The sequence below is a fragment of the Acinonyx jubatus genome, chromosome B4 (assembly GCF_027475565.1).
Source record: "Acinonyx jubatus isolate Ajub_Pintada_27869175 chromosome B4, VMU_Ajub_asm_v1.0, whole genome shotgun sequence".
Taxonomy (NCBI): Eukaryota; Metazoa; Chordata; class Mammalia; order Carnivora; family Felidae; genus Acinonyx; species Acinonyx jubatus.
In genome coordinates, this window is record NC_069387.1 from 82,179,259 (window position 1) to 82,194,231 (window position 14,973).

Sequence of the window (14,973 nt, forward strand, 5' to 3'; positions counted from 1 at the left end):
AGGTCTGTCTCAGTGCCGCCTCTTCCCCAGGAAACACAGCAGGGGTCACGCAGAGTACAACGGCATTTAATGGTCAGAAACAGTTGTACAGTATTACAACCAGCCACAGGAGCTGTGCTGGAGGACCGGGCCCAATCCTTCCCCACCCCAGGCAAAGCAGTACTGGACAGGAGCTGGCATGTGGCTGGGCCCGTGTCCCCGAGGCCTGAGGGGAGACCACAGTGTCATGTCCCTCCCCCCCCACTACCAGTCTGTATTCATCAGAGGAGGGGTGTAAACCCCACATGCAAGAAGAACCCCTTGCCCCCAGTGTCAAATGGGATGGGGATGTGAGAGTTATAATGAAGGAGAAACCCTATATAAGCTGTTAACAGAGTTCAAAGGGGTAGGGATTACCCCTATTCCGCATCTCTTAAAGGTGCTCACTTTCCCAGTTTCTTCATCCGTTCATCAATGTTGGCAAAATTCCCCTCAACCGTGGACAGGTTTTCACGCATGGTGGTCTGCACCTAGAAAATAACAGAGTCGTTTTACTCTTTGTCAGGTCCAGGTGCTTACCTGGATGAGGACCTGGAGAAGTTCTCTTAGAGAAGACAAAAGAGACATGGAAGCCTAGCTGACAGGCCCTGGAGCAGGGAGGTTAGAGCAGCAGTTTTTAAATACCCCTGGAGTCCGATGGACCCAGCTTAGGATCTGCCACGCAGGCAGGACTCAAGCAGTACCATTCTTTGATCTGTTTCACGTGATGAGGGACATGTAAGATTTTGTTGAAGTGAGGGTTTTTATGGACTCAAAACTTAAGGAAACTGCCGTGTACAGGAAGGACATACTGTACTTGATATATTTTTTCATTTATCTTGACGGTCCTATCGTGTTGGGCTTCTCAGCTTTAACTCTGCCCTCAGCACTGAAAACAGTGCCTTCCAAGAGAAACTGAGGACTATGTGCTGGGCACTGGTAAGAATGAAGAACGTGAGGCTCTGCCCAGTGTCAGAGAAGAGGTGGCAGAACTAGGCTGGAGCCTGGCTGTTGACTTCAAAGTCCATGTTCTTCCCGGTGTGCCGTGCTCTGGATACAGGAGCATTTGGATGAGGATGGGGTAGGTGTTACAGGAAAAACTGAAGTTCACTGGACTCCTAACAATTCACCCGTTGGTGTTTCACCTAATCCGCACAACCCTGAGGTAGGTATAGTTTTCCCGATGGTGAGATGGAAGATCCCAGGTGAAGCAGTTGTCAAAGGTCCCATGACCACTGAAACACAGTAGACAGAGCAAACCCCTGCCACAATAACGTGCTACGATATGGGCCAAGGCAGAACCCACTAGTCTGTGCTAGCGAAGGGAGGCTGCAGACTAATAGAGGGGCACACACCTGGGTCAAGAGGGTGGTGTTGTCCTTGAGGGAACTAGCAATCATCTGCTGTGTGGTGTCCAAGTGTGTTAGGAGCTGACCAAACTGCATGGCTGCAAGAGAAGGTAAGAAAGAGACGGGTGAGGTTAGAATCCAAGACAAGAGGGAAGGAAACAAAGACTGCCCACTTTCCACTTCTTAGTTCCCCTGGCCGCCGGCCTCCCACCTTGCTCATGCAGCTGCTTGATGGTGACAAGTCTCTGCACCAGCTCTGGAAGGGTGGAGGCGATGGGGCTCCAGCGCTGTATGGTTTCATATAGCTGATGCACCTGGGGGTGGGGGGGGACATGACAGGGCCCAGAGGGAGTGGCTGAGCGAAGTACACACGGGTCATTTCAGTAGGGTGGGACAGGACTGAAACACTGCCCTGACTTTCTCAGCTGATCAGAGCTTATGAAGACAGCACCTGGGATTCAATGCTCCCACGCTCTGGCAGGACCACCAGAAGGACTCCGAGAACACGAGGGAACAGGAAAGGGTACAAAAATGAGGGAAAGGGCTCTTCCTGACCTTGCTTTGTGTATCTGCATCCTCTACAGAAGCTTTATGCTTGGCAATCTCATTCACCTTTCCCAGGACACTCTGAAAACACAGACTTAAGGTTGACAGGGTACCCAGGGCTTCCAAAGTCCCAAGATACCTGTAATCCAGTTTGCCCTCCACTTAGTACCTGTAGCCGAGCCTCCACTTGGTCCAAAACTGCAAGGTCCAGGGCGTTCACCTTTGCTTGCAACAGCTCTACAGTCTCCTGGGGGTGGGGGTTGGGACAAACTTCACGAGAGAGAAAGGATCAGACTAGAAGAGCCCACCCCCTATTCCACTGAAGGGAATTAAGTATATATAGAGCTACACACCCAAACACAGTTCTCCAAGCAAACCCGATCCCAGTATCACCTCTGTAATCCTAACACCGGTTCCTTTTACACTCACCATAAGAGAGGCTCCCTGTAGACCTGCTGAAAGGGGATTCTAGTTGGGAAAAGGAGGAAAGAAATCAGTGGTTCTTGTATCTCCACATGATTATTACCTTCTCCCATCCTTTCTGGTTCTAGCTGGCAACCCACTGGCTGGTCCGATAACTGAAGCCCTTCCCACTCTTTCCAGGGTTCTGTGGAATGCTGTGGACATTAGGAAGAAGGGTGCGGGATCCAAGGGTCAGACTAAGTAGAGGAGAGCACCTGACCTGAGCATCCTGGTCACAGCGGACGGTCGCTTCCAGCTCTGTCAGGCGCTTCTCAAGTTCTGCAACCTAGAGAGGAGAAAGGAGGTGCGATTCGCCACCCGCCTCCCTGCTGCTGCAGCGGGCGCTAAGATCCTGCTCTTCTCTGCTTGTCCACTTGCCATTCCCCTCTCTCCTCCTCTCTACTCTGCCCAGGGACTCCTTTCTCTGGAACACATCCCTAGTCACAATCTTAAAATCTTAATTGAAAGCAGATGGGTGAGGGAAACCTGGAACAAGACATCAAGAGGAATCAGAAGCATTCCCAGCACCCTCTCCTCAGATCCAATCCCTTGGAGGGAGGCAGGAAAGTCTTTAGGGTCACCTCACCCTGGCCCCCCAACCACCTTACGCCCATACTTACTTTGGCAGCTTGAGAGAATTTGTCCTGTTCGGGCCGAGAATGTAGTTCGTAAGTGACAAGGCTACTATCTGCAGGGGTCCCACTGGTGGTCTTTCCCCCTGAACCAGCTCCTTTGCTGTTTTTTGTTGCTTCCAGCTGCAGCAGTAGGCGCCTGGGCCAAGAGACCAAGTAATAAGATCAAGTCTTGAAGCATGTGGGCCAGCCCCGTCACTGTCATTTCTGCCTCCTGTTCAGCATTAAGGAAAAACTGGGCTACCTCTCCCCTTAGTATCCTGGCCAGCACCTGGCTGAGTCCCCCTGTGCCCCAATGAGCAATGATTTCCCAACCACGTAGGGCACCCACTTAGCCAGAGCTCCATCGGGGTCAGTGAGGTTGATCGCCGCATCTGGTCCCAGCAGCTTCTCTAGGTGGGAAGCAACGAGCTGCTGCTTCAGGGCTGCTAGCTGTTTAGCCAGTACCACGGGGGTCAGCTTCTCTTCAGTGGCCGCCTCCTTCACCGTTGTCTGGTGTGAAGTAGACAATGAGGGGTGGCAAGTGTGAATCAAGACCAAAAAAAAGAGGATCAAGACCCTTAAAAATCGCTGTGGCTAGGGGCACCTGGGTGGCTCAGTCGATTAAGCGTCCGATTGTTGATTTCGGCTCAGGTGGTGATCTCACAGTTTCATGAGTTTGAGCCCCACATCAGGCTCTGTGCTGACCTTGGGAGCATGCTTGGGATTCTCCCTCTCTCTCTGTCCCTCCCCCATTCATTCTCTCTCCCTCTCTCTCTCTCAAAATAAATAAACTTAAAAAAACAGCAGTGGCTGGAAGTCACTGGATGGTTCTTACCCATCTGTGGCACTGAATGTAGATTTATGTATATTCCTAAATCTAGGAACCTCAGCTCCCTTAGCCAGTTGCTTAGGGAATGTTTCTCCTCCTGCTGTGAGGTCCTCCTCTGCGACACAAGTCAGAGCAGAGAGGGGAGAAGAGAGTTTAGTTACCTTGATTTTCTCAACTTCAGTTGTCAGCTCTTGGACCTCATGCAGTAGTCGCTGGTACTTTTGCTGTGGGGTCTCCTTCACTCCCAGACCCTCTCCAAGCTAGAGAGCAAGCACAGACAGGGAAGTTACACCTCTTAATACAGGGAGCTTCAAGAATTTATCCAAGGGGTGCCTGGGTGGCTCAGTCGGTTGAGCGTCCGACTTCAGCTCAGGTCATGATCTCGCGGCCCGTGGGTTCAAGCCCCGCATTGGGCTCTGTGCTGGCAGCTCAGAGCCTGGAGCCTGCTTCAGATTCTGTGTCTCTCTCTCTCTCTGACCCTCCCCAGCTCATGCTGTCTCTCTCTATCTCTCAAAAATAAATAAACATTAAAATTAAAAAAGAAAAAAAAAAAAGAGAAAAGAATTTATCCAAACCCTGGGCCCAAGTTATAAGGGTATCCTATCCACCTCAGAATTCACAACAGCCTAGTACAGAAAAACTGGAGGTAGGTAGAGGCCTGGAGACTCTCCAGAGCAAACAGCAGGGGGACTAAGCATCCCGACTGTATCCTGCTGGGTTCCTCAGGACCCCTAATGAGAGAAAAACTCAGAAGCCTGACTGTATCCTTTGGTTTCTCTCCTAAACAGGATCACTGTACCATCCCCACCAACACACACACAACAAACCATCTCATATTCTCCAGATTCATATCCTGTTCTCTTGGTTTTTCCAATACGATCTGAGAAATCTGCCAAGAAAAGAAGATAGAATTGAGGGCCTGATCTAGGCCCAAGGCAGTCATGGGCTCAAGTGACTTGACTGTCAGGGCTACCATGAGAGATCTCCATGAACGATCCTTTCCCCAAAGCAAAAGTCACCACCGCCTGAGGATAGGCCTCCCCCCAACCAATTTCCAGCCTGGTCTCACCAAGTCCCTTTGTCCCCACTCTCTTGTCTTTGAACTTGTCATAGGCAGCATTGGGATTGACAATGATGTGCTCCACACTTGTGCTCGTCAGCTCCTCCTGCAGGAATAGGTAGTTTAGGCCAAGGGCAGATTCATTCTCCCCCCAGACTTCCCTGACCCCACAAAATCCCCAAACCATTAGAGGAGACTGGGCCCTACTTTCCCAAGGGAAGAGAAGGGCAGTTCCACTCCAAGCTGCTGAGCTAGGCTCAGCCTAGGAAACGGAAGCTTCCCGGTAAATTTAGTCTCAGTTGTATAAATATTAACACCCTGATTCAAGTGGGAACAGAGGTAGCATAACCTCCCCACCCACTCTGTACATAAGCCTCCCATCCCCCGACCCCATCCAACTGGGCCCTCCCGCTTATCTGGCACACACCATGCACTCAGGGCAAGAAACCAACCTGACCTCTTTTAACCTCCCCCTCCCAAAAGTAAATTTCCTTGCTGCTGAGGAAGGCCATTTCAAGCTAACCTTCCATCCTCCTGGGGGTTGGGGAGAGGAAGGATGGCAGACAAGCAAGCTGCTAACTCCCAGGGTGAATACGCTGCTGAAGGGAAGACACCAACTCTTAGACACAAGAGGAAGGTTGGCAGAGGGCCTGACCAGCAGCCCTGTTTCCAGGCTGCCATGAGGGTGGGGAGTTCAGGGCAAGAGAGTAATGTATTCTCTAAGGGACATCTTAGAAGCGATAAGCGTATGTGCCATCTGCTTGCCACGAGGACCTGTGGGTAAGGGCCACACCTAGGTCCTGACATGGAGGTGGCCCAGCATCTTTTTGAAGAGAAGCTGCAGCACCTAACTGTTCTCCCTGAGTCCTTGGCCGTGTCTCAAGCACTAGCTCTTCCATAAATAGGGCACGTGGTGAAGAGAAGGATAAAGACAATTTACCCTAGGGACCGAAGCAGAGAGGTTCCCTCCTTACTAGTTATCGACTGGCTGTTCAGATTCCAGTAACTACACCAAGCCGGGGCACTCCAAACTACCCAACCCCGTCACTTGTCAGCAGTCCGACAGCTCTCTCTACATTACTGAAGGAGCAGGGAGGAGACCAGAAGTTCTTTTGTGCTGAGGATGCCATCTCCATATTCTACAGGAGGCAAAGTGAGTCTTTCCTTTCACTACAACAATGGTTCTCACCCCTGCCTGCACAGTTGCATCACTTAGAAAATGTAAAAACAAATCAAAAGACAATTAAAATAAAAAAAAAGAGGCTTGGGCTCGCCTCTGTAGATTCTGATTTAATTGTTCTGGGGTAGGGTTGGGATAGCAGGCCCTTTGAAAAGCTACCCAGATGATTCTAATGTGCAGCCGGGACTGGACAGAGTCTCTACCTGTGTGTGGGTATTGGGGGTGGGGGTGGAGGATGATGATGGAGAGACATCATGAAGAGCAGCAGCATCTCCGGTCTGCTACTGGAGAAGGAATCAGTGTGAGTGGCAGCTTTAAAAATAAGGGAAAGGATGGAGTAAGGAGAAAACATCAACTTTGATCTTTACCTCTTCTTCAGGGAAGTGCTGAGCAGAGGGGCAAGAGCTAAAGATTAAGGGAAAACAAAAGGGTTCGATGTCCCATAATGCAAGGGTAAAGAGACAACTGGGCTCCAAATTATCAGCTCTTTAACCTTCTCTGAAATGTTTGGCTAGAACACCCACAGGCCAAATAACTGAGTAGTCTCTGGCCTCTCTTGTCTGAGAAGGACTCCTGATCAGGAGTGGCAACAACCTTCTCTTAAGTTCATAATCAAGAGTATGCCACTCCTCCCTGTGAGTGCTCCAGTCAGGGCCAATGAAGTAGAAATCCATTAAAAAAAAAAATCCTCCTAAAAAGAGAAATGGGAAGCACAGACTATAGACCAAGGAATGAAATTAATCATAGATACCATTTGTTAAGCCCTTATTTTGGGCCAGGCACTATGTTGACGAGAACCTACTTTCTTACATGCTTCCTAAATAGGGAAGGAGACGAGAAGAAAAGGATCAACATCAACACACAGACCGTGAGTCTCAGAGGTCCTGGACGGTGACAAGAAGGAACAGTGCTTTCATGTCACTATTCCCACTTAGGACCATGTCCTGGATCAGGAGAGGAGCTGCCCGACGCGGGCATCGTCTCAGAGCCTCTCCAAGGATGTGGCCCCAGAGACTCAGGTGGCCGACACTGTTCAGTCCTCCAGTGGCACCCACTCCACCAGTGTCTCAGAGATCTGGGGGCATGGGCTAGGGGCAGTATCATTACAGTGATTTGGAAGATGGGAAAAGGCTGTCAGCTGGGGAGGGGCTGGATAGAGGGATTAAAGATTTAGCAGAGACAAAAGGACAGAGGAACAACTGCCCATCACAGCACACCCCATTAAAAAGCAGATGAAAGGTCAGGCTTCTTACCAGCTCCTTGTGGTTTCCCCAGAGGTGAGAAAATCAAAAGAGTTAAAAGGAAAGGGAGTGGGGAAATGGGGGTGAGGGAGGGAAAAAAAAGACAAAATTGTTATTAGCAAATTGTCACATGCACTATATGATAGCTTCAAACACACTGCACCATAGGGCCCAGGGGAGCCTAGCAAAATTTGGGGGCCAAGAAGTTTCAGCTGGAGTCACCACATACCCCAAGAGAAAGAAGAGCCTGGGACCCTTTCCTCTCTGGTGGGGAGACTGTCATGAAGCTTTGCCATTGGCAGCAATTTAAGATCATCTGGGAACTAGTGAGATGTTGCAAGCTAGTGGCATGGAACAGGAAAGTGGGGGGAGACAAGGCTGAGGTGGACAAGGCAGAATGCAAAGCAGAGGCTATGGAGATTCTGAGGACATGTAGCTGATTGAGGGCTCACAATTCTCAAGGTGGGAGCTCATGGTTCAAGTCTCGCTGTCTCTTGGTTTCTCTAGTCTTGAAGAATTAGACATTTGGATGGCAGAATTGGTGACAATGAGGGTGCCCATGTGGATGGTTTGATATGACTTTAGGTTAGGCAGAACAAAATATGTCAGGAGATGGTGAGTTTCAGGAAATATGAAGTCCCTAATTGCAGCTCCGTTCTCATTCTCTGCTGTCAGAGTAGAGACAGGGCAAGTCCTGGTCCCTTGGATAGTCCAGTGTGTTTGTATCCATCTTGATTAGTTGGGAACTCGCCCTGCAGCACTGAGGGAACCAGAGCAACTGGGCCACGATGTGCTAGCACAAAAAGTGTAGAGGACACCAAGATTCACGGGCTACCAGCACATGTGCAGAAAATGTTTCTTCAACCCTCTGTTCTCAAGGTTCACAGAAGTTAGCGGGTGGACAAGAGGGAAAGGTGAGAATATTTTAAAGAGGCCTTCCTTGAGTCCAGCCACATAGATAAAGTTCTCGCTTCTAAGCAAGACTGGTGAAGAAGTGTCAGGAGGGGAAATCTAGCTGTATGCCCTGCCTCTCCAGGAGCTCTACTGATGGGCACACAGAATGGTGGAGGATTGAAGATGGCTGTGTATATGAAAATGCATGCTGGGACAAAGACAAGTGCTTCCTGCCCCAGAGATTTCAGCTAGGTACACCTGAGCCTCAACCTCTCCGTCCTGTCTGATGCCAGGGTCCAGCTAATCCAAGACTCCTGTTTCAGCTCAGGGTCGAGGCGGATCCAGGCCCTGTGGTCTACACTGGGATGTCTCTGCTCAGAGTGAGCAGAAGCACTCACAGGTGCACGCATGCAAACATACGAGGGGAGGCACACACACACACTACCTTTCTCTTACTTGCCCCACCAAGCTAAAACCAGCTTGGGAGAAACGCAAAGAAGGAGAGAACATTGAGCCGTAAGCTCAAGTTCAAATCATGAGGAACAAGCAGAATGGGGGAGGACAGAAAATCAAAGAAAAGGAAAAGTGGTATATTAGTTTGTAAACAGTATATACCATCTCCAGGGCTGTCCCACAGGTGCATTGTGGGATGATGAGTTTTTCCTCATCATCATTCTTATAACCTAGAGTAGTGACAGTCACCATGGAAACAGTACACCCAGCCACCTCGATTGGAAAATTCGAAGTGCCCTGAACTCAGGTACCAGCTTACCTGGTACATGACTTCCAGTCCCTCTCACTAATAGACCCCCTGACTCCCCAGGACTGTTTGGCTTAATGGCTGTGCCTCAGAGGGCAAGACCTGAGGTTCTAGATCAGACAGGGAAAGAGGCCACTGCTGCTCTCTGAGCTCTATGCCAACACTGCAGCCAGGAGAACTTCAGAACCACGATGACAAGGAAGTTGGAGAGTGCTGTAGAATAAAACTGTCCAGGATGGATCAACACAATGCTGACCATTCATCCATGGTCAGGAGGGGTACAGAAACAGAGACTCATGAAAGCACAAATAACCCAAGTTATTACTTTAAAATTGCACGTAACACTCCTTTTCCATCCCATTTACCTTTGTCTAAAGGCTTAGCACAGGAACATTAAAACGAGTTTTTCCAAGGGGTAATCTACATACAGCTAGGAAGTGAGGACTGTGATTGTCCTCCTTGTTCTTCACCCTTGTCCAGAATGGCTAACAGTCCTTTTCTCCTAACTTCATTTCACTCTGAGGAGAAAAAAGCCAACCCCCTTCTAACTCCAGCCTCTAAATGCCTCATATCCAAAAGCATTCCTAGCCTCCATGTTTCTATTCCATCCTCCACTGGACAGTTTTATTTTGCAGACCCCATAAGGGAAAGAGACAATGATTCATGGACCATAGTTGTACTTCTAAACCTGGATTAATGATTTTTAAACACAAGGCCAGCAGGCCCCTTAGTGACTCCGCTAGGGACTCAATAGAATGTAAAACGATTAGCTACACCAATAGCACAGTGACAGCGCATTGCATGCAAGATGGCAGATGAAAAAAAAAACATGCAGAGAAGAAGCATCGAATGGTCTTACTTGTGCAAACTAGTGTCCAGGCAAGGTGGTGAGGAGGGAGGATGGGGGAAGCATTAGGAAAAACTCAGGTAAGTTCAAGAGTGCCAACAGTCAATGAACACAATCAAGCAAACTCTATGATATCTCAAACCATAAGGAAGACAACGTACTGTTTCTCATCTCGGGCCGGGGAAGGGTTCCGCAGTATCTGCCCTTTGAAGAACAGCCTCTGCCAGGGCCCCATTGAACTATGGCTAGGTCACGTCTCCCCTTTCACATGGCATTAGAGATGGATAAGGCATAAAGGGAGAAACTATACCCTGTTTCTAGGGAGGTTTTCTAAGTTTACTTTCCTTGCTCCAGCAGTTCAAAAGCCATGAGCAGAATGCCTTACCGACCCAAAGCAGGCTGTGGGCCCAGCAGGGAGGGAATTCCAATTGGGAATTAACTTTCCTGATAAGACATTTTTAAAAAAGTCTCCAAACAGCCCCGCACCCAAATCGACCTAGGAGTGTCTGAGATACAGAGATGAGATTCTCCCAGATTGAAGAGGAAAGGGCTAGCCTGTGCATCTGCCTGGCCCATTCATTTTAGAATATTTTACTTCCTGCTAAAATTGTTTTAAAGGGATAACAGGAAAATCAGGATCATCTTTAGCAAAACTTAAACCTTTTACACTACTTTCCTCCCTCATCCTCCCCACTATGAGAACTGTAATACCTTTACGTTTAGGTTAAACTAGCAATTACAATCTTTAAGGGATGTTAGAGGACATTATCTCCTCCAGCACCTCATTTTTTTTTTCCACAGTGGGAAAATCAGAGGAAGGCGGTTAAAAGATAGTGAGGGTCAACACTTTGGTTATTTCTTTAAATAAAAATCTGGAGATCCCCCAAAAGGTTCCATAAGGATTTGGTCATATTGGTTGTCTTCAGGGAAGGGAACGGAGTAGTTGCAGGCTAGGAAGACCCTTTAGCTCTATGTGCCTATATTGTCTATTTTAAAAACTGATAAAATTAAAGTTGAAAATAATCTGGAGACTAAGGCAGAACACTCCATTGCTGGGAGTTAGGAAGGTGACTGAAAACCTCGTGGTTCAGCCACAATACTGGTGATGTGCACTGTCATCTGTGCTAGGTCTTGGGAAGGCAGGTGAAAAAGCTATAGGCTGCTAGTGACAATCCACACCTCACCAACACGAGGTTTCTGGACTAAGTACAACTCACATCTCTTCAAGTTGCACATTTACATCAATATTAAGAGCAGGAACAGAACCATTACTCAGCTGACTTCCCGAAAGCTGTCCTCCTAAGGCCCACAGGGACACCCAGAGGCCAGAGAAATTAGCTGACATCAGTAAACATCTCAGCTTCCTGCCCCCACCTGGGCTCCTGAAGCAGCTGAAGGTCTCCCCACCTCACTCACTCCTGCCTAGTGATGAAGAGTCATTTAGTTGAGCCTTAGGTGACGCAGGCAACTCGACTCTTCCTGCATGTACCATCCAGCTCCCATCACTCCTATTCTGTCATCCTAGGCAGTATGCTGCAGGACATGAACACTTTGGGTATCCTCTCCCTATCAGCCACCCCACTTACTACTGAAATAAGCTTTTCAACGGGGAGAAACAGCCAATCACGGCTGCACATTCAGGGGCGTCCACGCTTGTCATCTTATTAAGAAATATTCCAGTACTTTCAAAAGGAAAACTACAATGTATGCTTTGGTTTGGAAAGGGGATTGCTGTGATACTGCCAGTCTGTATGCTAGTCAGTGACAAATGGACAAACTTCCATTGATCATCTCACCATGAAGGCTTGATACTTTATAGGCAGAGGCCTAGGCCAAAGTTGAACCGTCTCTGAAACAGGGCAGAGGACTGAAGTCCTCAGCTTATACACACCTGCTCTGTGAGGTCAAAGGCAGCTTCCTAATAAGATACATCTGGAGTGACAGGTGCACACCCAGGTCTTTCAGCAATGACAACATCTGCATTATCTCCAGATACTCAAGCTTGGGGGACAGACTGACATGCCAGAAAGTACAGAAGCCACAAGGAACACACCACTGAGAGGAGACAGGGAAGGTGTTCCCACAAAGTAGGAACCACTTCCACACAGGGGAAACCAAGTAAGGAATAAGAGAGTACGCCAAGCCATACATTATAAGCCAGCAGCCAGCATTCTCCAGGATTAACCAGCCCCACAGACAGAGCCACAGGACTTACAGACACACATACTGAGCCTGCTTTATCATCCATGTGACCTCAGCCCAGTTCTCTTTGAATAGAACCTAAAACACATCTTGTAAGACACGCTTTACTAGTAGACCTTTGTTCTCCTTGGCCCTTAACATACAAGTTTTTACTGTGTTGGTTTCCATTCACTTAATTTTGTTTACTACATGTTTCCTATATGTATCCTAACTCCCTCACTAGTCTGGGGGATCCTTGAGGGTAGGGACATTTATTCCTCTGCGTTGCACAAAAACCGACACAGAATGAACACATTCAATAAACAATGCTAAGTGGTTCCCCTCATGGTTAAAATGTGTCCACAGCTAATTCCTTCCTCAGAGTTCATCTTAGATCTGAAAGTGCTAAGACACTCTCCTTTGCTGATATGAAATATTTATGTTCTTTCTCAATTTTTTTTTCTCTGACCATATTCCTTATCTTTCTACAATCTCCACATCATTTTCTCACTCCTTGCTCAAAGGATACTGGGTATTCATGTAAAAGTGTATTCCTCTATACTTCAAAATCTAGCTCTTTGTAGGATACACTAATGGACATGTATTGAGTGAAATATTTTATGAAATCAAAGGCCTAGTTCCTAACCTCAAGTAGTCTGTAAGTGCTCAGACTCCATGATTCATTACCATGGATTAGCATCCAGAGGTCTACCTAAATCACTAGCCCCAAACTAAACTGTTTTGAGAGATATTTCGACTTTGTTTAAAAAACCGAAGGATCAGGACTTGTTGGCTATAATTCCACTGACTTCAATCTCCTTCCTGGCATGATTCATTGCAACCTACATACCTCCCAGGCTGGGTTGGCATACCCGCTTATTGTTGTGGCTCACCAGAAAAGGGAAAGGGTCTGCCTAGGGGAGAGAGGTTAGGGTCCAGAGGAGTCCTGAAGCAGCACATGGTCTTACCGCATCAAACTCCGCTTGATCATCCTCAGGTAGGTCGCTGGTTTCATAAACATCTGGTTCGTTCCTGGCCTGCAGACAGAAGCAGTGACCACCCTACCTCATTACCCAGCATCCACCAATATCCCTAAACCACTCCATTTGAATAAGCTAACAGGGAAGGCAGGCTGTGAGGCCAAGATTCTGTCCCTTCTCTTCCACCTGCCCAGGGAACTGTATGTCAGTTCCCAGTCTTGAAGGCATTGGGATGACAGCAGGGACAACTGGGACCTCATGGTAGATGGCGAGTGCAAGTGATGACAAAGATGTTATCCTGAATCAGAATGGGGGCGGGCCCTTGGCAATCATTATATCAGAAGTAGGAGAGGGCTATCTTCAAATTAGGCCACAGCCTATACACCACTACCCTAGCACACTGGCACAAAGGTTTAGAGTGACTCAGGACCTTAGTACTCAAAAGTACTGTAACCCAACCCCCACCCTTGAGAATGCAGGCAGGGCAACACAAAAGGAGGGTATAGGCCGGCATATGTGGGGGTGGGCCACGGGGGTGGTCGGGTTTCTTGGAGGGCAGAATTTTCTATCTGGCACAAGAAGGGTTCTGCCAGGTTAACCTCTTCTTTGGCGGGTTGTAGGCCATCACCAAGTGGCCTGGTATGTCTGTTTGGAGTGGGGACGGGGGGGGGGGGGATAATGGGGAGATTTGGGGAGACACGGGTGGTGCTGACACGGCTGAAAGAAACACTAGGGCACAAGCGATAAGCGCCCAGAGACGATGTCTGGGCGGAGAAACCGGCGACTGCCGGAAAAGGGGCCTGGTAAGCCATTCCGCGGCAGGGCCAAGTCGGGTCAGAAGACTCCGGAGGGTGCTGCGGCCAGTCGGGGAGCCAGGGGCTGGAGCCCTGGGGCGGAGGAGGGGCTGCAGGCGGGAGGGGTCACGGGTTAGTGTCTGTTGGGGGTCCTTAGTAGGTCGGGGGTGCGGTCCTGGGAGCCGGGGCTGGCCCTGTACTCACAATGCCGGGAAGATCGGCGTACTTAGGGTCCGCCATGGCGGCGGCGAGGCGGGGTTGGGGGACCGGGGCCTCGGCGGAGCCGGGGCCGGTGTTCGGGTAGGGGAGAGGCTGGGTCCGGGTCCCGGGCTAAGGCGGCGGCAAAGGGAGCGGCGGAGGTGGAGAGCAGGAAGTCTCGCGACAGGAATCGCACAGGAGAGAGAAGGGCAAGGCAAAAGTCGCGAGAACAACCCGCTACCACACCCCTGGAGAAGCCGGGATTGGCGAAAATGCGGCCAGGGAATGAAGTAATGGCGAGGGACGCAGCCTGGGATTATGGGACATGTAGTCTTGGCCGATAGGGGCTTGGACGGAGAACGACAATAACGCGCCTTGGGAGTTATTTCACACAACTTCTTTTCTTTCATTTTTACATCAGGTCTATGATAAATGTTTTATAATTCCTGTTTTTCAGAAGAATTCGTTTGGGCTTCCAGAAATTAAATGACTAGATAAAAATCACACATCCTGTCATGCTGTGGCACAGAAAGGGCTTCAAAAACAATAATAGCAGGTAAAATTTAGTAAAGGCTTAGTCATGTTAGGAATGAAAATAATCTTCTCAAGTTAGAGATATCAGAAAAAATACAGGACGCCTAGGCAAATTTGAACTTCAGATAAATAATAGTTTTTGTAGTATAAGTATGCCCCACATCATTTTTGGGATATACTAACACACACACACACACACACATACACACACACACACTCACACACACACACACACACTCACATACACACACTAATAGTTTTTAATCTGAAATTCAAATTTAACTGGGCATCCTGTTTTGTTTTTCAAATCTGGCAATCCCATCTCAAGTTCATAAATAGGTAAGTGGTAGCTGTATGTCTGAACACACTCTGCGTTTTTTAAATGTTTTTTTTTTTTTTGAGAGAAAGACACACACACAGACACACACACACACACACACACACACAATCTGAACCAGGATCCAGGCTCCCAGCTCAAAGCTGTCA

At 48.6% G+C, this 14,973-nt stretch overlaps 1 protein-coding gene across 1 annotated transcript; it reads right to left on the reverse strand.

Annotated features, from left to right (window-relative positions):
• Positions 1–50: 50 nt before the first annotated feature.
• Positions 51–14,155, reverse strand: DCTN2 (dynactin subunit 2). Its single transcript, XM_015073226.3, has 14 exons — positions 13,960–14,155; positions 12,950–13,018; positions 4,888–4,984; positions 4,646–4,707; positions 3,980–4,078; positions 3,339–3,499; positions 2,996–3,146; positions 2,596–2,661; positions 2,343–2,381; positions 2,083–2,160; positions 1,923–1,994; positions 1,579–1,681; positions 1,374–1,465; positions 51–509 (listed from the first exon to the last, which is right to left on the reverse strand). Exons 1-14 carry the CDS (start codon positions 13,993–13,995, stop codon positions 423–425), a joined length of 1,212 nt encoding a protein of 403 aa, XP_014928712.1. The 5' UTR covers positions 13,996–14,155; the 3' UTR covers positions 51–422.
• Between the last annotated feature and the right edge of the window lie 818 nt (positions 14,156–14,973).

Coding starts and splice junctions, on each gene's coding strand:
- DCTN2 (XM_015073226.3), bottom strand. CDS start 13,995: ATGGCGGACCCTAAGTACGCCGATCTTCCCGGCATT. Junction 4,985..12,949: donor ATCAAGCGGAGTTTGATGCG/GTAAGACCATGT, acceptor CTATTCCTGCAG/GAGGAGCTGACGAGCACAAG. Junction 1,466..1,578: donor CAAGCAGCTGCATGAGCAAG/GTGGGAGGCCGG, acceptor CTTCTCTTGCAG/CCATGCAGTTTGGTCAGCTC.